Source organism: Neolamprologus brichardi, chromosome 15 (assembly GCF_056152115.1).
Source record: "Neolamprologus brichardi isolate AB-2024 chromosome 15, ASM5615211v1, whole genome shotgun sequence".
Lineage (NCBI taxonomy): Eukaryota > Metazoa > Chordata > Actinopteri > Cichliformes > Cichlidae > Neolamprologus > Neolamprologus brichardi.
Window position 1 is genome coordinate 32,594,109 of NC_142118.1, and position 24,935 is coordinate 32,619,043.

Genomic DNA, 24,935 nt, shown 5'->3' on the forward strand with positions numbered 1-24,935 from the left:
ACCATATGAAAAGTAACAAAAAAAAAGTTAAGAAAACAAAATACAGCAACACATGTGATATTACAGTTGTGGAAATTCTTTCAAAATTAAGGATTATTGTCATGCAATCATCTATGTACCTGTTGCTGGTCTTGTGCCTTAATGATATATATCCCTCTGTTATTGACAGATGTAGCCAGAGACAGAGATGAGAATTCAACAGATCCATGACTTTCTCTAACAGACTTTAACCATTCCAGCTGTTTGGAAGTGTCCCACTAAAATGAGACATCAGTCAAAAAAATGAGACAGTAAATGCTGGATCAAAAGAAATGAACAGAGCAAGTTCTGGCTTTGCAATTTCAGCACTTTAAACATCAGAGCCTATAATTAATGTGAATGCCGTTTTAGTTTCTGAGATTAAAGAAATGTCAACCGTTCTCATATCTTGGGCAGAAATAGCCAAGATGGAGGGCACTTTTTAAACTGCTATTTCTTGGTGAATTTTACTGGTATAGACACAAAAAACACATGTCCTGATTCAATAACATCTATTTTGTGTCTTTTGCTCTTTTGTCAGGCCTTTTACTCAAACAATGCACCATGAATTTATTTTTTAATGCAAACTGGAGACTATTGAGTAGGATACTTGGTTGATTTGAAATAAAATTAACCTATGCGAATTACAGCAAGCAGGTTATTTGATCATATTTGTTTATTTGCATCACAGGCAAAGTATTTTGTACATGGGGCTTGTTTCTTTATCAGCTACTATAATAGCAGTACTTCTACCTGTTTCTATGCTGATCTACCATTTTTTTCCATGGTTGCATTTTTGCTCAGTTATTTTAACTCTGGTTTGAATAGAGTGTTAATGTTAGTTATAGCATGGCATGAAAGATGGAATCTTACCAGCTTTTTTGGTATATTTTGGTCATTATCAAGTGCCTTCCACAATTTTTTTAATGATTCATTGAACTTCGCAAAATCAGAATCCTGCTTCAGATCATACAGCATGGATGAGTAACCAAGAACAGCATCATGAAGACAGGCCACTCGATCGACATCCATATCATTTTCTCCAGCAGATATTGATGCCAGGTCAACAAACACTTTCAGCTCATTGATGTCTGCAATTAATAGCATCCTTCAGATGTTGTAAAATGCATTTAATTTTTAATAATCAAAAAATGAAATTTCTGTACCTTTAAGTTCTTGTTTAGTCCACTGGATAAAGTCTTTACACTGAACGAGCTTTTGCAGACATTCCTTACGATCATCTGAAATGTCTTTCAGAATATCTTTTGCATGTAGAAAATCATCATCAATGTAGCTTAGATTGTTTTTCTTGAAGTTGGGTTCATTCTGAAAAAGGCACATATACACTAAATCGCATGATAATAGATTTTTAAGAAAAGTATACAAGTGGAAAAATGATTATTGTTTACGTCACACATATTTAATTGCACTGAAGTTTGTTTAGATTTCACCATTTTGCCAGAGAACAAAACCAAACTAATTTTTACCAGTGGCTATAGTTAAATGTTATTAATAGTGAATGATAATTTATCCTAATTATATAATATGTATAAAGAATATATCTTCTACAACTAAACACAACTACATTTTTCTACATCCATCAAAAAGTTAAACGTGAGTCTGATGTTAATATTTCTTCAAATGAACTTATTTGTAATGATCTTCAGTGGGTGTAAACATACCATTTGAAGCAGTTTCTTCAGTACACTGAAGTCCTCTTGTGGACATATTATATCTTTGATATCCATGACAATTTTGGAAGTTTCCAGTGCTAGATGAACATCCTGGTACTGCTGAATCTGGTTAACCCTTTCACTGATCCATGATTTGTCATCAGATGGGTCTACTCTGCACATGATGTTTAAGTCTTTCTCCAAGTCTTCATACTTGCCTTTATAGGCTTTAAAGATGCTGTCAGTTTCCTCCAGTAGAAGCTCCCCACTCTTAAGACTAACATAAAGCCTTTTGTACTCGGTGTAGCAGGTCTGGAATATTTTGTTATAAACCTGCTCAAAAGTGTAGATTTCTTGATTTCTGTCACTGTTACCTTGTTGAGATTGGTCTCGTGTCAGTACCTCCACTTGGTTTGTCCAGCACATTTTGAAGATTCCACTGTCTTTAATGGCATGGATTTTAGAAGCCATCTTGTGGGTTTCATCACACAGGTTGAAGTAAGTGACATTCGCTGTTGCACTAGAGTTCAGGCCATCCAGAGTGTGAACCTTCATAAATTCACTCAGATTCATTGTCTCAAAGTTTTGCTTAAGTTTCTTATCCAAACCATTCAAGTCAACTGTGGATTCAATGTGGAACAGCTGTTATTACAAAAATGTTTGTACATATTAAACAACAACAATTATTTTCTTAGCATTAACTGCAGTATTTTCAGCCTCAGTGTCTTTCAAGTCAAAATTGCTGGAAAATTGCTGGCTCTAGAGTGCGACAAAATTGGTCGTACTCTAGAGCCCTGGTCTAAGAGGATCACTTTTGTGCTGCCCATTGGTGCAACAATGAGTTTTATGTTAAAACCCATGATATATGATCCACTTTCACTCTCTGCTTCTTTAGCAGTAAGTGGTTCTTACTGTGGCCCTGAGAGACCAAACGGACTGCAACTTCAGAAAACACTTGCAAAAAGAAAAATGCTGCAAAAAGAAAAATGCTGCAAAAAGAAAAACGCTGCAAAAGCACACACAACACAACGGAAATGTTTCTGGGGAGACAATAACCGGACGGACCAGTTGCATGAACCAAAACATGCTAACAAGTGCACTGGGACTGGGAGACACTTCAAAGAAGTGGAAGCGGAGCGGCCAAAGAGTAAACTTTCAAAAGTAAGTTCTGAATATTATGTCACTTATTTATGTGCAAATGTTTAATAATGAAGAACATTAAAACATTACTGTTGGCCACATGCCAGCAAAGTCATGTGACATTAGCAATGTTTGTACTTTAAGCATTTACTTTGTTTTAAAGCCTTTACTTTATACGCCGTTCAATAGTTGACTTTAATCTTACAGAGAATCTGATGATTTTGTGGATAATTAAAGTCAGTCATATATCCACAAACACAACAAGCTGAAAGTCAGTGATGCTGCTCGGTTTGCAGTCCTGAATATCTCGGCACAAGCAGGATTCACTGCACTGTTAATGTTAGCTATGTTATATTGCTGCCTCTGTTCGGTGGTGTCGAGCCAAACTGACTTTAACGTGTGTCTGAACGAGCTGACGGTTCACTCGTTAAGCTGAAAGAAAGATGCTTTAATCACAGGAGTCACACATGTGTCAACTGTACCATCTGGGAACTCTTCTTGTTTAGCACTAACACAAACACTAAATCCTCCTTCTCTTGTGCTGTTTTGTAGCAGTGTATACACCTGAGACTGTCACCTGTCTGTCTGTCCTGCACTCTCTCTCTTTTTCTTTCTCTCTGATTGTGGAATAAAAGTATGAACATGTATTTATAAGTTACACTTGTGTTTGAATCCTGCAGCTTATCACACATTTGATTTCCATGTGTGACAACTGCAAGTGTCCAGAGAGAGGACAGACTGAGGGACTCACTGCTGCACATCATCTGTGAGGCTTTGCACCCCTGATGATCCACCAGGACAAACTCAGCAGCTGTGTGAGGAAGAGGAGGAGGAAGAGCCAGCAGCAGCTGACAGATGGAGAGAATAGACAGACTGTTCCCTGTTTGTGAAGGACTGCTAGGAAAGTTATAACTAATTGTCTGTCCTGAATCAGTCTTATTAGGTAATTTTCAAATAATATTATCATTCCAGTGTTTTCAGTGTGGGAGAAAGTACTCAGGGCCTTCAAGTTGCACAATATGAAAGGGAGCAACAAGTTTAATATTCAGAAACCTAAAGTATGTATCAGCAGCAGAATGGACCTAAAAATAAATGTTTGTTTCAGTTCTATGAAGCTTTGATTATTTTGGATTAGTAGCACTGCTGTGTTTGTTGCATCATATCGCTGTAATTGTTTATATGCTTTATATATTCTGAGGTAAGTTGATCTATAGTGTTACATCATATTCTATAAGGATGTTGTGTGTTTGTATACTTTCTGCCCAGTTTGACCCATTTAGCAGAAGTCAGCCCGTTTAAGGCTCTGATATCTATTCTGTATGACTTAAAGCAGTTATGACATGGTCTGATTTTCTCATCCAATAAAGGAATATTTAATATATCAGTCTACTCTTCATTTTATCAAAAACAGTTATCACAGCTCGTACATTTGCTTTTTCCACACATATATAAGCATTGAGCCAAATTTAGTAATGCCAACATATTAAAAGAACAATATTTGTCTCTTATATATAATACATCTATAGATACACTGTCAAAGATACTTGTCTTTAAGTGAAGATTTAAGGTGATAGGAAATATAAATAAATGCAACTTGAATCTTTACTGAAGCTCAGTGTTTGGCACAGAGTTCATGTTCACTACTGCAATAACTAATAATGATTAATATAATATTGGCCATATTATATTTACATTACCAAAGTGAGATGACTTTAGTCTCATGAACAACATTAGCTAATTGTTATTTACTAGCTAATCTTAAATGACTGTTCAGTACAGAAATGAAGCCCAAAAATCATGTTTTACAGTCCTGTGGTCTCAGCCTCAGATACTTATCAAATCACACAAAGCTCTTGTAGAAACAAATGTACAAAATATGTTCTCCTTAATTTCTGTCAAATAAAGCTGTATGAAACGTTTCCAGCTGTTAGTATCATGGTTGCTAGGCAACCTGGGCGGCACGACGGAGGCTAGACCGTCCCATTTCACAAGCCTACAAGCCTCGCACTTCCAGCCTCAGCGGTCTTTGAGTACGCAGCCCTTGAGGACCGTTAAGGCTGCAGACCCTGAATTGGGACACAGCCCCTGAATTGGGATACAGCCATACATACATGTTTTGGTTCGTGCAACTGGTCCGTCCGGTTATTGTCTCCCCAGAAACATTTCCGTTGTGTTGTGTGTGCTTTTGCAGCGTTTTTCTTTTTGCAGCATTTTTCTTTTTGCAAGTGTTTTTCTTTTCAGGTGTTTTTCTTTTTGCAGCATTTTTCTTTTTGCAAGTGTTTTTCTTTTTGCAGGTGTTTTTCTTTTTGCAGCATTTTTTTTTTTGCAGCATTTTTCTTTTTGCAAGTGTTTTCTGAAGTTGCAGTCCATTTGGCCTCTCAGGGCCACCCTAGGTTCTTCATTATTTGATTACTATATGAATGAGGACTGTGTGGAGGAGCCCCTGTTTGAGTCAGGTGACCAGTGGTTCACCAGACCGAGAAACTGGAGTGAGAAAATTATTTTTCCTTATGTGACTGAGTGCACTGAGTGGTGCAATCAGCTGATGTGATCAGTACTATATTATGCAATAAAATAATCTCTCTCTTCCCAAGCGCATCCAGACAGTTTACAATATAATTCAGTTCAGTTCAATTCAGTAATAATTGAATAATGTAAATACTTGCTAACAACTGGCCAAGCAGGCTAATAGTTTAAAAAGTGCAAGAATTCAATTCAATTCAGTTCAATTTAATTTTATTAATACAGCGCTAAATCATAACAACAGTCATCTCAAGGTGTTTTATATTGTAAGGTAGACCCTACAACAGGGGTCTCAAACTCGTGGCACGGGGGCCACTTGCAGGGCAGCTGTGGCTACAATGTAGCTTGCCATCACCAGTTTTGCTTTTCTGTCGCGTACAGAGAAAGGAGCAGACAACAGACGACGTGATGGAGATACGAAGATCCTTCGCAGCAGACACAGAGACTGCCAAGACAACAATTGGGATCAAGGGTCATGCCGTTTGTGGTCCTGCTAGTCACCTGGAGAGGATTCCAGAACCACACCACAGGACGTCTCTCCTTGGGCAATGGAAAGGGTGTATTAGGTCCATTAGGGTTTCCTTATTCGTTTTTTACAGCTATTTGTGATGATTGTTGTGTGCCTTCTATCCAAGGATTATAGGTAAGGTTGGTTAACAGGGCTGTTGGGGATCTGATACCAAAGCAGACATCATGATGATGCTTGATGACTTTTAGTAGTGTTGATCTGCCATGGGGCAGAAGGTTGCCGGTTCGAGCCCCGGCTCTGACATTCTCAGTCAAGACACTTCACCCGCTGCCTTCTGGTGGTGGTCAGAGGGCCCGGTGCCCTCTATTAAGCAACCAGTGTCCGGCAGCCTCGCCTCTGTCAGTGCTCCCCAGGGCAGCTGTGGCTACAATGTAGCTTGCCATCACCAGTGTGTCAATGGGTGGATGACTGAATGTAGTGTAAAGCACTTTGGGGTCCATAGGGACTAAGTAAAAGCGCTATACAAATACAGGCCATTTACCATTTTGTTGTTGAGTGCTGTTGGGATTAAATAATTTACAGTGCCTCAATAATGCTATGCTTTTTTTTTATTAGTAAGTGTTATAAAGTCATATAATATAGTATTAAGTGGACACAGCCCTGAAAAATAAAGCCATTAGACTATGTGTCCCTGGGGAGTAGAAAGCTGTAGACTTGCTCACGCTTGCCTGGGAAAAAATAGATAAGAGGGGACCATCTCTAGTGGAAAGTTACTGAGATACGCACCACCATTTTCATTTTCATGCAGGACACATATCCCTTCTAGAAGTATTGTGAAAGAGAAATAAAGTGTTAAATGGTACTGAGCAGTGTTTTGTCTTCCATCGGATGCCTCTGAGGAATCAAAAGAACTCGGTGAAATGTTGATATTTAACAGTGCAATGTTAAATATGTTCTTTAAAAAGCCAAAAAATTGTATATGAAGGCATTATGAGCAGAAAGTACAAACATGTTGAGGGAATGGCTGTGTTAGTTCAGTGAGAGAGTTATTTGTAAAGAAAACAATTTTCACCAGCAGTCAAAAACTAATGTGTACACTTATGTTTGTACTACTTGAAAAATAGAGTGGCCCTATAATGGGATGACAGTGCCAGCAGTGGCTCGCGGCTCATGTAAGTTTGAGACCACTGTTGGAATATTTGTTGGTATCATATGATTGTTGTGGGGGTTGTGGGTTGTGTTGTGAGCAATGAGCAAACGTGCTATGAGCAAGCACTTTGGTAACAGTGGGAAGGAAAAACTCCCTTTTAACAGGAAGAAATCTGCCGCAACCGGTCGGGGTGAGAGAAGGAAGACAGGATTAAAGAGACCCAGAAATTAATAACAAGTATGAGTCAATGTAGACTCTAATGATTCTAATGCTAACTTTTGGCAATTTATACAGAATTTTTATGTATCTACTAGAGATGGCACGATACCACTTTTTTATGTCCGATACCGATATCATAAATTTGGATATCTGCCGATACCAATATGAATCCGATATAGTGTGTTTTTAATCAATAAAACTGTTTTTTTAATATCTTGCTGCATTTTGTATAAGTTCATACTCAAGTTTAAATAAACAACAACACTAAAGCTATTCTGTTATAGCTGTATGTAAAAAATACACCCAAAATATTTCATAGTTCAGCAATACTGATCAATCTAATAAACTTACACCTACTCCATCCTTCCTATTCTGGTATTTTAAAGAGCACTTAGCAGAAATATTAAGCAACCTAACTAATAGGGTTGCAAACTCCCAGCAAAAAAAAAAAAAAAAATAGGGAACCACCCCCCAACCTCCACCTCATGATGCTTAATCGATGTAATCAACTTTAATTTGATGCAGTGTGGAAAAAAATGCACAGAAATAAATTATTTTTCAAGAATAATTAAATAGATTCAACATCTTCCTTCAACAGAACTGCAGACTGCACAGATGGTGTCTTCCCAAAGGAAAAAGTACTATAGCTTACTAGGGTATATTAGACTTAACAGTTACTATATACAGTAATGGACTTCTATATATTTTACATCAGATTAAAACTTTGGGTGTATGTATAATTATTTATTAAAAGCTAGACATTTTAAATGAGAATAAGATACCGATACGTAATATCGGATCAGTCCATCTCTAGTATCTACTAAAGTTTTCTTCAGAACCAAATCTTTTCAGAGATACAAATAGGTACAGTGCTGTAAAAAAATGTCACCCTATTTTCAAACTTGCATATTTAAGATGCTCAAAGAAATTTTAATATTAGACAAAAAACTAACCAGAGCGAATACAAAATTCAGTTTTAAATTTAAAAGACTGCTTGGTGACAATGAATGAGGATGAGGATATTCAATTTCTTACCATTTGTGCATATACCAAAAATCTCAGATGAGTTTGAATACCAGATTCACTATGGATTTTCAAAATTATGCCATACAAATCTGCTAGGAAGCTGAGGGGTAGCACTAGTGGCCAAAAGTATTTTTAAATGATGCTTTCATTTATCAGAGGAAGAAAGTTATACAAACCTACCAGGCCTTATGTGAAGAGTAATTGTTCCTTAAACCTAATAACTAGATGTGCCACCCTTGACAACAAGAATTCATAGAAATCTATAAAGATCATAAATGTGTGACTAGGGATGGGTATCGTTTAGGTTTTATCCGATACCAACGGTGCCGGTGCTTAAACGGTGCTTAAACGGTGCTCGAACCGGTGCTTAAAGAATGAAGAACACAAACTTTGTCCAAAAACCTCTCATATTTAGCTGTTTTTTTGTAAAAAGACAACAATGTTAGCCTTTTCTGCAGCTATAGGGGATTTATGGTATCACTCTTGGCTGGAAGCAGTGCTTAATCAATGGGTGGAAAAAACACCAACTTTGTACAAAAACCTCTCATGTTTAGCTGTTTCCCACTTTTTCTTTTTAGCTTTTTTGGCCAGGATGAAGGTAGTATCTGCCATCAAACAAGAAGACAGCCGCATGTAATTACGACGGTGTTTGCTAGTTCACCTTACATGCATTAATTTGGTTAGCCTACTCAACGTAAATTACACACAAACAACATTAAGCTACTGACCCAGAGAAGAACGGCTGCTGCTGCCATCATCATTTCTGCTACACTGGCAGGGCTAGGGGCCAGGACTCTCCTCTTCGGGCTTTTGGGGGATGTTGCTAACTCCGGGACCGATAACAGGCACCACACCCGCAGTAGATGTGCTCGGTGTGAGGTCTTGGAACAAGCTATCAAATACGGTGCATTTCTCGGCTTTTAAAAAACGCTATGCGTCGCCAGGTGTTTCATCAGATTTGAGGTGTTACCTCCTTTGACAGTATCACAGTATCACCTTAAAGCACTTGTTGCAGGCTGCTGAGTTTGCATCTTTTGCTGTGAAGTACAGCCAGACTTTTGACCGCTTTGCCTTGGGCATTTTTAATCTGTAGCTCTGCTCTAAAAGAACGTACGTACCTGGGCCCGCCTACTACGCTTGCAAAGGTAAAATGATTGGCTGGAATCCAAAGTGTATGACAACTCAGGGAAAAAAAGCACCGAAAAAAAGCACCGAAATAAAGCACCGAAATGTGCGCTGCTTTTCGGGCTAGTTACTACCGTTTATGTCAGAACCGGTGCGATACCAGTACCCATCCCTATGTGTGACAGTAAAATGCAACACTAAGTAATGTTGCAGAAAATAATCTTCTGACTTCAAAAGTATATCAATTATTACCAGTGTTGGGACTAACGCGTTATTAAGTAACGCGTTACAGTAACTACGTTATTATTGTGGTAACGAGCACGGTAACTAGTTATTATGCCAAAACCGGGAACGCGTTACTCGTTACTGGGATTTAGATAGGCTCGTTATTCATTACTTCGTGTGGTGGCTATCGCGGAGCTTCCACAGATTCAATAACATTAGCAAGTGGTGAAGGCCAGCAGGTGGATGAAGGAAAAGGGAGGCAAGAGGAGAGACCCGAAGCGGCCGCTCGTCCGAGAGTGTCAGGTGAACTGAACTTCAGGTAAGAAGTTATAACCTGCAGTCCATCTGGGTCAGATATGAACCAAGTTTAGGTTGGAGTTTATTTTCGTTATGCTGACTTTTTCGTACTGCGTGCTAGCTAGCATGACGGAGTTTCTATACAGCTGGGTGGGTGCTATGTTACTGATGTTGAACTTTATTTTGTTCATAAGGTTAATTATTAGAGTTGCCAACCGCCCCGTAAAAAACGGAATCGTCTCGTATTCAGAGAAAATATTACGTGTTTCGTATTGAGGTGAAAAGGAACACAGTTTGTCCCGGACTTCAGCTACAATGAAAAAGACACAAAGCTGGAGTTATTCTGTGTTTACACTGCACAGCTGCCTCTTCTTCTCTCATCCTCTCCCCCTCCCTCTCCTGTTTCTACTTCAATCATGAAACTGATCAATGATCAGCTGATTGGCTTTTCTCTCTTGTTTATTGATCGCCACTTTGCGCCAGAAAGAGGAAACCAGCGGATGTCGCGGTAAACAACAGCAGCACTTTTAAGCTTGATCAGCTGTTGTTAGAATTTATTTAATATTAATTTCTAGTATCAGCTGATGTTTGCTGGAGCCACAGCTGTAAACCTGCTGGTCATGATATTTGGTTCCGCCGTTTGGTTTTGTGGTGAGAGGGAAACATGAAGATGAAACCAGGAGATGTCCTTACTGAATCATCAGAGCTGTGATGGAGAAACAGGTTTACCTTTTAGTTAACATGAATGAGTTGAAGGGAAGTTATGAACTGTTTCTGAGAGACAGATAACACCAGGATCCTTTTCTAAGTAGCTGACAGCTGGTGACTGTGCAGGGGCGGGTCTAGCAAAGTGTTGCCAGGGGTCCATGTAGGGCATTAAAAGGGAAAGGGGGGCACAAGGAAATACTTTCTTATTCTCATTTAAAATGTCTCACTTTTAAAAAAATAATTATCTGAGTCTTACAACAAAAAATTGATAGATTGATACATATATACCATCAGAACAGTGTACATCACTGTCACAACAGTGTTTATTTTCATTCAGAGGCTTTATGATTTTTCCTATAATGGTGGGCCGGTCTCTAGTCAAAATGCCCGGGACGATTTTTTTGTCCCAGTCCAGCTATGTATGCAGCTCATCTGCAGTCTGGTGTTACCTACATCTTCCTATTCAGAAGGCAGAATTTCCGAGTTCTGAGTACAATCGAAAGCACCACGACTGCAGTTTTTGTGTTGGATGTAAAAAGCAGGCTACGATAGAATCAGGCGTGGGATATCTCTCGTGGAAATGTGCACATTATTTTTTCCTTTCTATTGGTAGGTGGCACAGTGCACTTGTGGCAAGTAAGCAAGCTAGAAGACTGGCAATCTTGCTGGGTATCCAGTTACGGAAGCAACACATTAACAAGAGAATTCTGAGTAAAACCAAAGTTACTTTCCCTAGTAACTAGTTACTCTGAAAGTAACGAGTAACTTGAAGTACATGAGTTACTTTTGATAGAAGTAACTAGTAATGTAACTAAGTTACTAATTTAAAGTAACTTACCCAACACTGATTATTACCTGAATTCATGATCACAGTAAGCACAAAGAGTTTCAAGATGGCGCTGGAGTGACGGCAGCCTTTCCAAGTAGCTCTGCAACACCGCACTTTTTCTTAACTTTTAACTTTTTTAGACTAGGCTTTCATACTTTATTTCACCTTCCTCTAGTTACTGTACTTCTACCTCTTAGATATAGCGATACAAGATGGATAATGCACTTTTTAAAACTTCTGGAACCAGCTCCTTCATCTACTCGAGAGCGGAGCTGCTGGCTCTGAGAACAAAGGGACAGACCGGCATGCGACACAACATCCCAGCTGAGATAAAGAGGAGCTACAGAGGCTGCAAGGCTGGAGCGAGGAAAGCGGATCACCGGAGGCGATTCAAACCATCAATCCCGACAGTGATAATGGGCAACGTGAACTCGCTACCGAATAAAATGGACGAACTGTGTGCTCTGAACAACCACCGACTATACCGTGAGTGCAGTTTGTTTATCTTCACGGAGACGTGGCTAACCGAGCTAACGCCACAGGCTAACGTAGACCTATGCGGTTTCACATCCGTGAGAGCCGATAGGGACACGCAGGCCAGCGGAAAAAGCAGAGGAGGGGGACTCATTGTCTACGTTAACAACAGATACTGCAACCCCGGACACGTCTCCGTTAAAGTTTCGGTATGCCGTCCGGACCTGGAGCTGCTAGCTGTTAGCCTGCGGCCATATTATCTACCTCGGGAGTTCAGTCATGTGATCTGTGTGTGTGTTTACATCCCTCCGAAGGCCGACGCAACAGCTGCCTGTGAGAAAATACACACAGTCACAGCAAGACTTCAGACACAAAACCCCGAGGCTTTCATTATTATATCTGGAGACTTTAATCATGCCACACTGGATTCTACTCTGGCTGCTTTTCACCAGTTTGTGAATTGTCCCACAAGGAGCAACAGGACAATTGACCTACTGTATGCTAATGTGAGAGATGCATACACAGCCACCCCCCTCCCCCCACTAGGGAAGTCAGACCACAACCTGGTTTACCTACAGCCACAATACACACCCCTCGTCCAAAGGCAGCCTGTCACAACACGCTCCATCAGGAGATGGACCCCAGAAAAGGAGGATGCTCTGAGAGACTGTTATGACATCACAGACTGGGACGTGCTTCTGAGCCCACATGGTGAGGACATAGAGGGGGCGACACACTGTCTTACAGACTACCTCAACTTTTGTGTGGACACGGTCGCCCCTGCTAAGACGGTACGGTGTTATTCTAATAACAAACCGTGGGTAACACAGGAAGTCAAAGCTGTCCTTAACATGAAGAAGAAGGCTTTCAGGAGCAAAGTGAAGGAGGAGATGAAAGCAGCACAGCGGGAGGTGAAACGCTGCCTGAGGGAAGCAAAGGACACCTACAGGAGGAAGGTGGAGCAGAAGTTGGAGAGGAACAATATGAGGGAGGTCTGGAATGGTGTGAAAACCATCACAGGCCACAACACCAAGAACAGCACAGTGGGGGGGACTGTGGAGAAGGCAAACGAACTCAACAACTTCTTCAACAGGTTTGACCAGCCCACAACCCCCCCACCCTCACCCTCACCTTTACTACAGAGCCCTCTCCCCACTCTCCTACCTCCCTTGCTTCCCCCCCTTCCTGACACTATGATGACACCCCCCTTCTCCAATCCCTCTCTCAGCAGCAGGACATCTTCCCCCCCCTCCTTCCAATTATCTCCCAGTGTCACAGTGGATCAGGTCAGGAGACAACTGAGGAAGCTTCGCCCCAGAAAGGCAGCAGGTCCGGACAAGGTGTGTCCGAGGATGCTAAAGGCGTGTGCTGCTGAACTTGGGGAGCCGCTACAACGAGTCTTCAATCTCAGTCTGCGACTGGGGAGAGTGCCCGCCCTATGGAAGACATCCTGCATCGTCCCGGTCCCCAAAAGGAACCGGCCCAATGAGCTGAATGACTTCCGACCGGTGGCACTGACATCACATCTTATGAAGACTCTAGAGCGGCTCTTCCTCAACCTCCTCCGACCACAGGTACAACATGCCCAGGACCCACTACAGTTCGCCTACAAGGCGGGTGTCGGAGTGGAGGATGCCATCCTGTACCTCCTGCATAGAGCCCACTCACACCTCGATGGGGGAAAAGGCACGGTCAGGATCCTGTTTCTTGACTTTTCCAGTGCCTTTAATAAATGGTAAATGGTAAATGGACTGGTTCTTATATAGCGCTTTTCTACTCTTTCTGAGCACTCAAAGCGCTGTACACAACTTGTACATTCACCCATTCACACCCATTCGCACAAGCACATTTTTCTAATTGCTTTCTAAGGTAACATTCACACACACATTCATACTCCGATGGATGCATCGGAGAGCAATTTGGGGTTAGTATCTTGCCCAAGGATATTTGGCATGCAGACTGGGGAAGCCAGGGATCGAACCACCAACCTTCCGATCAGTAGATGACCTGCTCTACCACCTGAGCTACAGCCACCCCTCATCATCCCCATCCGGCCCTGTCTGCTCCAGGAGAAACTGAACAGGATGGAGGTGGACCCCTGCCTGGTGGCTTGGATCTCCGACTACCTCACCGACAGGCCACAGTACGTCAGGCTGAAGGACATCACGTCTGACACTGTGGTCAGCAGCACAGGAGCACCACAGGGAACTGTGCTGTCCCCTCTTCTGTACACCTCTGACTTCTGCTACAACTCTGAATTATGCCATATTCAGAAGTTTGCAGACGACACAGCCATCATGGGGTGTATCTGGGATGACCAGGAAGAGGAGTACAGAAGTCTGGTGAGGAACTTTGTCGCATGGAGTCACACAAACCACCTGCAACTCAACACCTCAAAGACTAAGGAACTGGTTGTGGACTTTGGGAGGTCCAGAGCAGGTCCACTGCCGGTTCAGATAGAGGGGGAGGAGGTGGAGGTGGTCAACAAATACAAGTACCTCGGGCTGTGGGTGGACAATAAACTGGACTGGTCATGCAACACAGAGCACCTGTTCAAAAAAGCCCAAAGCCGACTGTACTTCCTCAGGAGGCTGAGGTCTTTTAACATCTGCAGGAAGCTCCTGAGGATGTTTTACCAGTCGGTGGTTGCTGGAGTACTGTTCTATGCTGTGGTGTGCTGGGGGAGCAGCACAGCAAAGAAGGACTCATCCAGGCTGGAAAAACTGATCAGGAGGGCTGGCTCTGTGGTCGGCATGAAGCTGGACACTCTGGTGTCAGTGGCAGAGAAGAGGACACTAAAGAAACTGCTGGACATTATGGACAATGCTGGGCATCCTCTGCACACGGCCATAAACAACCAGAAGAGTCTGTTCAGTGACAGGTTGCTTCTCCCAAAGACAAGAACCAACAGACTTAAAAACTCCTTTGTCCCACACGCCATCAAACTGTTTAACTCCTCTCTGGAGGGGAGAGGGAGGGGAAACAGGAGGACAAAAGAGGGGGGAACAACTAAGCTGTAGTGCCTCTCCACTTCACTGTGCAATTACCCTTTGTGCAATACTTTTTGTTAATAATCAGCGGTGCAATAGACTCCATACTTGAAATGTGCAATTCACTTGTATTTTTATTTTTATTTTTATTCCTATTTATTCTATTTATCCCCTTTGTATATTTTATCTATATATGTCTTTGTATTTATATATGTGTGTGTGTATATATATATATATATATATATATATATATATGATATTCTTAACTCTGTAACTTCTGTCGGTGCTGTGCTTTTTGGAAAACAAATTTCCCAGAGGAACCCACCCGAGGGATGAATAAAGTTTTATCTAATCTAATCTAAGAGTGAGCACAAGCGGTGCTAAAGGTTCTACAACAGTGGTCCCCAACTCAGTACTGTTTTTTTTAATACCAGTACTGGTTTTATTTTGTTGTATTTATCCACAACACCTTAAAGGCTGGTTCGTGAAAATATTGTTGGACATAAACTGGTCCGTGGCGCAAAAAAAAAATGTTGGGGATGTTTCTACAATGTCTTAATTAACTTGGCAAGGCATTATATTAATAGTCATGACTGACTGTAACCAAGAATTTCTTTTTGCCATCATATAAAGGATTTCTTTGTCAGCGCACAGCTGTGGACTGACCAATGCTCCAAGATCATCAATTCAAAACAAGTTATTTGGATGTGTCACCACTTTGCCAAGGTCTCGAAAAAGGCGTGGAGCCTGCCCCAGCTGTCTTAGTGCAAGAAGCAGGGTACACCCTGGACAGGTCGCCAGTCTAACACATAAACACAGACAACCACTCACACCTTTTTTAACCTTGTTATTACAGCAATATTAGATCTCAAATAGAAGTAGATTTCTTCAATCCAATCCAAACCCACATAGTGTTGGGATTTATTTTTATCTGTAAGGCTAATATCTCATAGTTATCCATCCATCCATCCATCCATCCATTTTCTTCTGCTTATCTGGGGCCGGGTTACGGGTACAGCAACCTAAGCAGAGAAGCCCAGATCTCCCTCTCCCACCCACCTCCTCCAGCTTGTCCGGTGGAATGCCCTGGGGCCTCCTCCCTGTGGGACATGCCCGGAACACCTCCCCTAGAATGTGCCCTGAAGACATCCTTGTCAGATGCCCGAACCACCTCCACTGGCTTCTTTCGATGTGGCGGAGCAGCGGCTCTACTGTGAGCACCTCCCAGATGACTAAACTTCTCACCCTATCTCTAAGGGAGAGGCCAACCACCGTTTGGAAGAAGCCCATTTTCGCCGCTTGTATCCGAGATCTTGTTCTTTCGGTCATTACCCACAGTTTGTAACTATACGTGAAGGTAATGATGTAGATCAACCGGTAAATTGAGAACTTTGCTGTTACATTCAGCTCTCTCTTCACCACAACAGACCAGTGCGGCGTCTGCACCACTGCAGCTGCAGCACCATGTGTCTGTCAATCTCCCACTCCCTTCTCCTATCACTTGTGAATAAGACCCCGAGATACTTAAACTCCCTGACCCAGAGTGGGCACTCCACCCTTTTCAAGCTGAGGACCATGGCCTCAGATTTGGAGGTGCTGATTCTTATTTCCACTGCTTCACACTCAGCTGTGAACCGTTCCAATGCGAGCTTGAGGCCATTACCCGACAAAGCCAACAAAACCACATCATCCACAAAAAGCAGAGATGAGATTCTGAGACCACCCAAGTGAAAGCCTTCCGCCACTTGGCTACACCTACAAATTCTGTCCATAAAAATTATGAACAGAATCAGTGACAAAGGGCATCCCTGGTGGATCCCATCACCCACCAGGAGCGAGTCCAACTTACTGTCGGAACTACACACTAACTACACAAGATTTGCGCTAAACAATAATAAATTGCATTTATATAGCGCTTTTCAAGACCCTCAAAGCGCTTTGCAATTTCACTAATCATTCACTCTCGCATTCACACACTGATGGAGGCAAGTTACAGTTGTAGCCACAGCTGCCCTGGGGCAGACTGACAGAAGCGAGGCTGCCATATCGTGCCATCGGCCCCTCTGGCTATCACCAGTAGGCGATAGATGAAGTGTCTTGCCCAAGGACACAACGACCGAGACTGTCCGAGCCGGGGCTCGAACCGGCAACCTTCCGATCACAAGGCGAAATGCCAACTCTTGAGCCACGATCGCCGTCACTCCTAAAACTTCCCCCCTTCCTAAACAACTAAATGCCATGTTGCCATATCTTTTTTTGATTGGTCGACATGGTACATTTTTCAACCAATAGGAAAGGGTGGGGTTTTTTGGGGGGTTTTTTTGCTCACAGGCGGAGAGTGCTTTCAAGCGCTTTCCTTATAAAACACAGTTTTTACCGTTTCTTCCCGCAGTAAATATAAACAAAGATAGTATTCAGGAAGAAAACCAAAACCAAAAATTGCATATATTGCATATATTTTTATGCAATTTAACTCTGGTTCTTTTTCTAACTTCGCTCGGTGTTTCACTGTGGGAATGGCCTCGGCGTGACCAACTACGAAAGCTCCAATGACACCACATCTGTCTATGACAGGCCTGTCAAGCCGTGCTCAGGGCTCCGCCCCCTCATTCTAACACGGCCGACCAGCTCCTCCTAACTCATTCTCGCTTTCTTCCCATGAGAAACTACTTTGAGCTCCCTCAGCGCATCCAGGCTAACTTGATTAGCTGCTTAACAGTTCTCAGGCGTCCCATGTAGGAGTACGTCACCGAACGCAGTTTTTCCAGTTTGGATCGTGCTGAGTAAGTCCTTCGAAATAAGTGTACTTAGAGTTGCACTGTGGAACAGCAACCGCGTCAGGCGAGCTGTCCCAGCGGTTCCTGGTTTTAGTTAGCGAGGTAGCCGACGTTGTGTGACTCGGGCTAACGCGTTACGGCGAGCTGTTCGTTCAGTGTCTGGCTAGCATTAACTTGTTAGCAGGCCACGAATCACATTAGCGTCTCACTAGCATTAGCTTGTTGGTCGACCTAGGGTTCGGTTAGCATTAAGTTGCTAACGATATTGGCTAGCGGAGTGCAGCTAATGTGTCACGATGAGCTGACTCCCGCGGCGACTAGCTCAGATTTAACACCCGCTGCTAGTCCTAGCTACTTACGGGCTAACATATCGAGATGAGCCTGGTGTAGCCTAGTCTCACCCCTTTCCGCTAACCATGTCTACGGCTCCTACTCCCACCAAAAGGTCGGAGCCGAAGGCCAAAGAGGCTGCATCCCACCCGTGCCCCGCATCAAGAGGGCGAGGACGCGGGGGGCGAGGACGCGGGGGGCGAGGACGCGGGGGGCGAGGACGCGGAGGGCGAGGACGACTCCGACCTCCTCGACCTGGAGGACATGGATGAGGAACAGGAGGATGACTCTACCTTTCATCCCCAGCAGTCCAGGCCACCGAGTGGGGCTGAAGTTGCATCCCCGGTGGACAGCAATTTGTACGAGGTCTGCAAATGGGCTGCTGCCAAGCTAGGCAGCCCATGGCCAGCCGCCCAGGATGCCGAAGGGGCAGAACGCGACGTGTATGATGGCAAGAGGCTCCCACCAGCCTTGCTGCCATCGAAGCAGCTTCTGCCAGCAGTCCCGGCCTGCATGAAAGAAATGAGTCGCTATTGGTCAAGCCCTTTTAAAAGCAAGCTTCCGACCAAGGGCTGCTCTAAGCTTGAGATCCAGGGGATGGGTGAACTGGGGCTGACCGAACCCCCAGCAGTGGAGCCTTCAGTGGCATATCACCTTCACCCTAACCGCAGGGCAATCTCAGCTTCTTCTAGCATTTCTTTTCCCAACAAGATAGATCGCCTCAGGGCATCTATTTATCAAAGGATGTACAAATATGCTGCACAGTCAGCTCGCTTAATGCAGTCACACTGCTATCAGCATATCAGGCAGAAATTCTGGAAGACATGGGCCGTCAGCTTGACTCGGGTTCCCCGAACCCAGCCCTCTGGGATGAAATCTGCGTGGTTAATGATCTCATTCTTGCTCCTCCAGGGGAGCAGTCCAAGGGTGTGGCCGCGTTATGGGCCTTGCAGTCTCGGGTGAGAGAGCCTTGTGGCTAAACCTGTCAGGCCTAGGTGATGCTCAGAAGGCTGAGGTCATGGATGCAGCCTACGACCCAACCAAGAGTCTCCTTGGCCCAGCCCTGGAGAGAATGAGAGAAACAAGCACCTGCAGAAAGCAGGAGGGAGAAGCATTCAACCTCTGCTTACCCAGAAAACCTAGCTCTCAGCCCCAGCAGGTGCCAAGAGCTGGCTTTGCAGCAACAGCAGCAGCTGTGAGAGGGAGACAGAGTGGGGTCAAAATGCAGAGAGGAGCAGGAGGCCAGCAGGGTGCCCACCAGGCCAAGGTAGAGAACCAAAGACCTTGGGGCAAGCATTCCTTTGCAGCAGTTGCTGCAAAGAACAAGCCGTCACACCCCGGAGAGGGGAAAAAGAAGCGGTCAGCCTAGCACACCTGCAACATTCTGTGTCACCCCTCTCTTCTCCCCCAAAGAGAAGGAAGGTGTTAGAAGGGGTAACCAAATCACTCCAAGGTTCAGGGTCTCCGGAAGTTTCCAGTTCACCAGGAGCACACTCTCAGTCTCCTCCTCCAGTTCAGGGAGGACAGACTTGTGGACAAATGGCGCAGTGTCACCAAGCACTCCTAGGCACTCTGTCTGTGTCACCAAGCACTGCCCAGAGTCACCAGACACTATCCTTAGCCCCAAGGGTGTTCAGCAAATGTGTGGAGGCAGCGCTGTCTCCGTTAAGGAACAGCGGCATCAGAATATTCTCTTACATAGATGATTATCTAATATGCTCACGATCGCGCAAGCAGGCGATCGTGAGCATATTAGATCAAAGACTCCGAGGTGGTAGTGGTAAATGGTAAATGGCCTGCATTTGTATAGCGCTAGTCCTTAAGGACCCCAAAGCGCTTCACACTACATTCAGTCATTCACCCATTCACACACACATTCACACACTGGTGATGGCAAGCTACGTTGTAGCCACAGCTGCCTTGGGGCGCACTGACAGAGGCGAGGCTGCCGGACACTGGCGCCACCGGGCCCTCTGACCACCACCAGTAGGCAAACATGGAGTTAGTATCTTGCCCAAGGATATTTGGCATGCAGCCTGGAGGCAGCCTGGGATCGAACCACTGACCTTCTGATTAGTGGCTGACCTGCTCTGCCACCTGAGCTACAGCCACGTGAATCCCCTCACGGAGCTTGGGTTCACAATCAACCTGGAAAAGAGCCACTTGCAACCCGCACAGGTTACAGAGTATCTGGGGCTCAGAATAGACTCCATCTCTTATCGTATCGCACTTTCAGAGCGGAGGATTGCATCCCTCACTCACTGTCTTTCCCGTTTTCAGCTAGGGAAAGCCCTACGGTTCCGACTCTGTCTCCGCCTCCTCGGCCTCATGGCTTCGGTGATATCAGTGGTACATTTGGGGCTGCTTATGATGAGAGATTTTCAGCGGTGGGTCACTTCTCTGCAGCTGTGCCCTCGCCGACATCTCAGTCGTGGAAAAATAATGCAGCCGTATATCGCGGCTCTCCGGCCTTGGAGGAGCCTGACAGCTCTCGCTGCGGGGGTACCTCTCGGGGCAGTATCATCCAGGGTGACGCTGACCACAGATGCATCCCTGTCAGGTTGGGGTGGAACTATGATGGGCAGAGCAGTGAATGGCGTTTGGTCACAGAGACTCGCTCTGAATCACATAAATGTGCTGGAGCTCCGCGCGGTGCTCCTAGCCTTACGGCATTTTCTGCCGTATCTCCGGGGACAACATATTTTAGTGAAAACAGACAACTCCACTGTAGTTGCTTATATCAACCGCCAGGGCGGCACCCGTTCCCGGCAGCTACACAGGTTAGCCAGGGAAATAATTGTGTGGAGTAGCTCCTCTCCCTTCGGGCAACTCACGTGCCAGGAATTCTGAACAGGGGGGCGGACCTCCTGTCCAGAGGAAATCCACTGTTCGGAGAATGGAGGCTTCACCCACAGGTGGTGGAGCAGATTTGGCAGAGATACGGCCGGGCTGCTGTAGATCTCTTCGCCTCGCGAGAAAACACACAGTGCCCTCTGTTTTTCTCCCTGTCAGACGCAGATGTATGCTTTCCCTCCCCTCAGCCTGATCTCCCAACACTGATCAGAGTGAGGGATCATGGGCTGTCACTGATTTTAATAGCTCCACGGTGTCCATCCAAACACTGGATAGCAGAAATCATCCAGTTTCTGGTGGACGAGCCATGGCCACTCCCCATCCACAGGGACCTTCTGTCTCAGGCGTGGGGTGAGATATACCATCCCCATCCAGACCAGGTTGCTCTCTGGGCCTGGCCTGTGAAAGGTGGAATTTGAAGGCAGCAGACATGCCTCCGAAAGTTATTGAAACCATTCAGAAAGCCAGAGCCTCCTCCACTCGTTCCGTTTACAGTAGTAAATGGCGTGTTTTTGAAGAGTGGTGCCATGAAAAGCAGATTATCCCTTTTCAGTGTTCAGTGGTGGAGCAGTTGTGTTTCCTTCAAGACTTGTTGGACAAAAGGAGAGCTTTTTCCACCATAAAGGTCTATTTAGCAGCTATTTCAGCCTGCCACGTGGGGTTTGGTGATAAACCTGCCGGGCAGCACCCCCTTGTATGTCGCTTCATGAGAGGGGCGCGTCGAACGCTCACAGTTTCTAGACCACTGGTCCCTTTATGGGATCTGTCAGTCGTTTTAGACGCCCTCTCCCACCACCCCTTTGAGCCTATTGGGGCAGTGGGGTTGAAATTTCTCTTTCTTAAAACCACTCTGCTGTTGGCTCTAACCACAGCCAAGTGAGTTAGTGAATTACAGGCTCTGTCTATTCACCCCTCTTGTCTACAGCTGGCCCCGGGACTCATTAAAGCACGCCTGAGGCCTAGCCCAGCCTTTGTCCCTAAAGTGTTGGAAACGTCATACAGGTGCTCTACAGTAGAGCTCCTAGCTTGTCACCACCCTCCATTCTCTTCAGAGAGGGAGCAGAGGCTGAACACTTTGTGCCCTATCCGGGCCTTGGGGACTTATGTTGACAGAACAGCTGGATTCAGGAAGTCGGATCAGCTGTTTGTTTCCTGGGCCTCCCCTCACAAGGGTCTGTCATAGACAGACGTGGTGTCATTGGAGCTTCCATAGTTTGTCACGCCGAGGCGATTCCCATAGTGAAACACCTCACTCTGTTATCAAAGAACCAGGGATTACGTTAAGTAACCCAACGTTTTATGTGGCCTATCAATACATTTTAAAAACTGGTATAAAGTCCACACAATTGTTCCGTCTGTCCTGCTCACATCTCCAATGATTGCACACGTTGTCATTAACATAGCTTCACTCCACATCAGCCACGCCGCTTTGCTAGCTAAAACACCGGTGTTGGCACATAAGGACACTGTCATACCCTGTCAACGATGTTGATTAACTGCGTATATACGAATGTGAATCGCATTATTGGCTGGACTATGGGATAAGGTGGCTAATAAGGGATATGGGATAAGGTTCTAATCCCATACAGGAGCTGCCAGTCACTCACTGACTAACACTGCAAAACAGAATTGTTAAAGTATTAATTTTAATTTCAATTCAGGTAGTTTTTTTTTTTTTTGTGCGCAATGCAGATTTTCTGTGTGCAGAGACCGTGCCAGCAGTGCGCAATTGCACACGTGCGCAGCTTAGAGGGAACATTGCTCTCCACCACTGTAAGGTAGCGATCCATCTCATAATTAGCATCACATATTTGTGTTTTGTCTTTTTCTGCACACAATGTACTGTGGAGAAGTTTTGGAAGTAGACTGTCACTCAGATACTAACAGACTAAGATCCTTCACATTAATGGGCCTCGGTCATAAATCTGCCCTTATGGAATGCACCCTAGCTCTGTCTTTATGCAGGTCAGAGGAGGGTAAGAGGTGGTTGCCATGATAATGGGTGAAGTGGCATCTAAACATAAGAAGTGCCAGAAAGTTGCAGAAGAAACCTGAGCCGACATCAGATCTAAGGTCACCCTGAAATCTTTTGACCAATCACCTTAGTGTCTGGTTTATCACACATAATAAAAAGCATTTACTATATGGGTGTGCTGCTTTTTGTTCGTTTGGATTTCCCCATGGAGCAAAGAGACATGGCAGCAGTTTTTTGACTTGAACCTTCAACTGCTTAATAAAACAGAATGAGCATATTTGTCTTCCCTTTCTCAAAAATGTACCTAACAATAGACATAGGGAGAACAGGCAAACTGCACACAGAAAACTCACTAACGAACAGGACGTTCAAAGTCTTTCTTGCTTTGAGATGAGTGATCAGTGACAATATTTGTACTACCATCCTGTCTAACCTAATACCAAAACAAATATATAAATAAAAATATATGTACTATATATGTATATCTTAGCATTACCTACCTTTCACGTGTTCTGGAACCTCCTGGCAGATTTGCAGAAGAGTTTTGACCAGTTGTTTCTCATAAATCACAGCTTCTGTTTCATCTTCTCTTTGTCTCAGTAGTATTTTCATGTTACTCTCATCTTTACAACGACCATCATCACACAGGCCATCTGGAGGAATATAAAAAAAAAATGCCACAAATGTCTAAGTATAAAAAATTATGAAGTCTGAATTAAAAATAAAAATTTCAAGTATATATAAATGGCCTGTATTTGTATAACACTTTACTAGTCCCTAAGGACCCCAAAGCGCTTTACATATTCCAGTCATCCACCCATTCACACACTGGTGATGGCAAGCTACATTGTAGCCACAGCCACCCTGGGGCGTACTGACAGAGGACCACCTGACCACCACCAGTAGGCAACGGGTGAAGTGTCTCGCCTAAGGACACAACGACCGAGACTGTTCAAGTCGGGGCTCGAACCGGCAACCTTCCGATTACAAGGCAAACTCCCAACTCTTGAGCCACGATCGCCCCATATATAATTCTATACTTCTTTGCCAAATCAAATTTGTTGATCATAAAGAATAAGACTGACATGCAATGGGTAAAATAAGTATTGATAATGTCACCAATTTTCTGAGTAAATATATTTACTAAGGGTGCTAATGACACAGATTTTCACCAGCTGTCGGTAACAACTCATCCAATCTACACATGCAAAGAAATCAAACCAGAGATTTCCATAAATTAGCTTATGTGTAATAATGAGAAATGACACAGGAAAAAAGTATTGAACTCATAAAGAAAGGGAAATGCAAAAAGGCTTGGAAAGTCATGACACCAACTTATAATTTATCAGTAATTAGAGAGCAATCCTGTCACATAGGGCAAATTAATATTAACTGATGGTCTACATAAAGGTGTCTCATTACCAAGGTGTCACACAAGAAACATCTTATGATGGGTAAAACCAATGAGCTCTCTCAAGATACTTGCAACATTATTGTTGCAAAACATAATGCTTGTCATCCCAAGTGTTTCATCTGCTTTCGTTCTGCTGTTGTTCCTAGTTCTTTGTCTCTGGTTGCGTTTTTCCCACTTTAGGTTTTTCTTAGTTTAAGTCAAGGGCATTCTCTGATTTTGTTTGTATGTCACCTCCCATTGTAAATAAAGCTCTCACTCAGTAAGTCAGTCATCAGTGCCTGCTCTTGGGTCCACACTCTTCTCTTCCCCACACAATTTGACTCGCAGATCATGACATAAGTAAATACATTAATTTAAATTTCACAACAATCATCCAAGCAAAACAACCAAGAGTTTCCGAAAAAAAATCTGTTCCCCTCAAATCGAATTGACTCTCTCTGACTTCAAACAACTTCTGAATGCTGCAGCAAAGCATTTTATTTTGTGCTTTGTACATTATCAGGGCCATTTTATATTCAACTAGATCCTAAAATTTCAGGGTATTCAAATTAATAAACAAAATGTTAGTTTGTTCTATATAGTTCGATTGATGTATAATTCTCATAGTTCTTTTTTGTAACTTAAAGATAGGAAGAGTATTGGGTTTATATGTATTGCCCCATATCTCTAGGCAGTAAGTCATATATGGAAGCCACAGAGAACAATAAAGTGTGTATAATG

At 43.8% G+C, this 24,935-nt stretch overlaps 1 protein-coding gene and 2 pseudogenes across 1 annotated transcript in view; 2 read left to right on the forward strand and 1 right to left on the reverse strand.

Annotated features, from left to right (window-relative positions):
• LOC102785379 (E3 ubiquitin-protein ligase rnf213-alpha-like) overlaps positions 1–24,935 on the reverse strand; it is a 93,960-nt gene that overhangs the window by 46,232 nt on the left and 22,793 nt on the right. Inside the window, exons 19-23 of the mRNA XM_087852881.1 lie at positions 23,302–23,454; positions 1,701–2,311; positions 1,185–1,344; positions 892–1,109; positions 120–257 (exon numbers count right to left, since the gene is read on the reverse strand). Of these exons, the coding sequence (XP_087709007.1) occupies positions 120–257; positions 892–1,109; positions 1,185–1,344; positions 1,701–2,311; positions 23,302–23,454 (1,280 nt within the window). The remainder of the gene's footprint in view (positions 1–119; positions 258–891; positions 1,110–1,184; positions 1,345–1,700; positions 2,312–23,301; positions 23,455–24,935) is intronic.
• LOC148098624 (uncharacterized) lies at positions 11,437–12,385 on the forward strand (annotated as a pseudogene).
• On the forward strand, positions 16,025–21,245 carry LOC148098625 (uncharacterized; annotated as a pseudogene).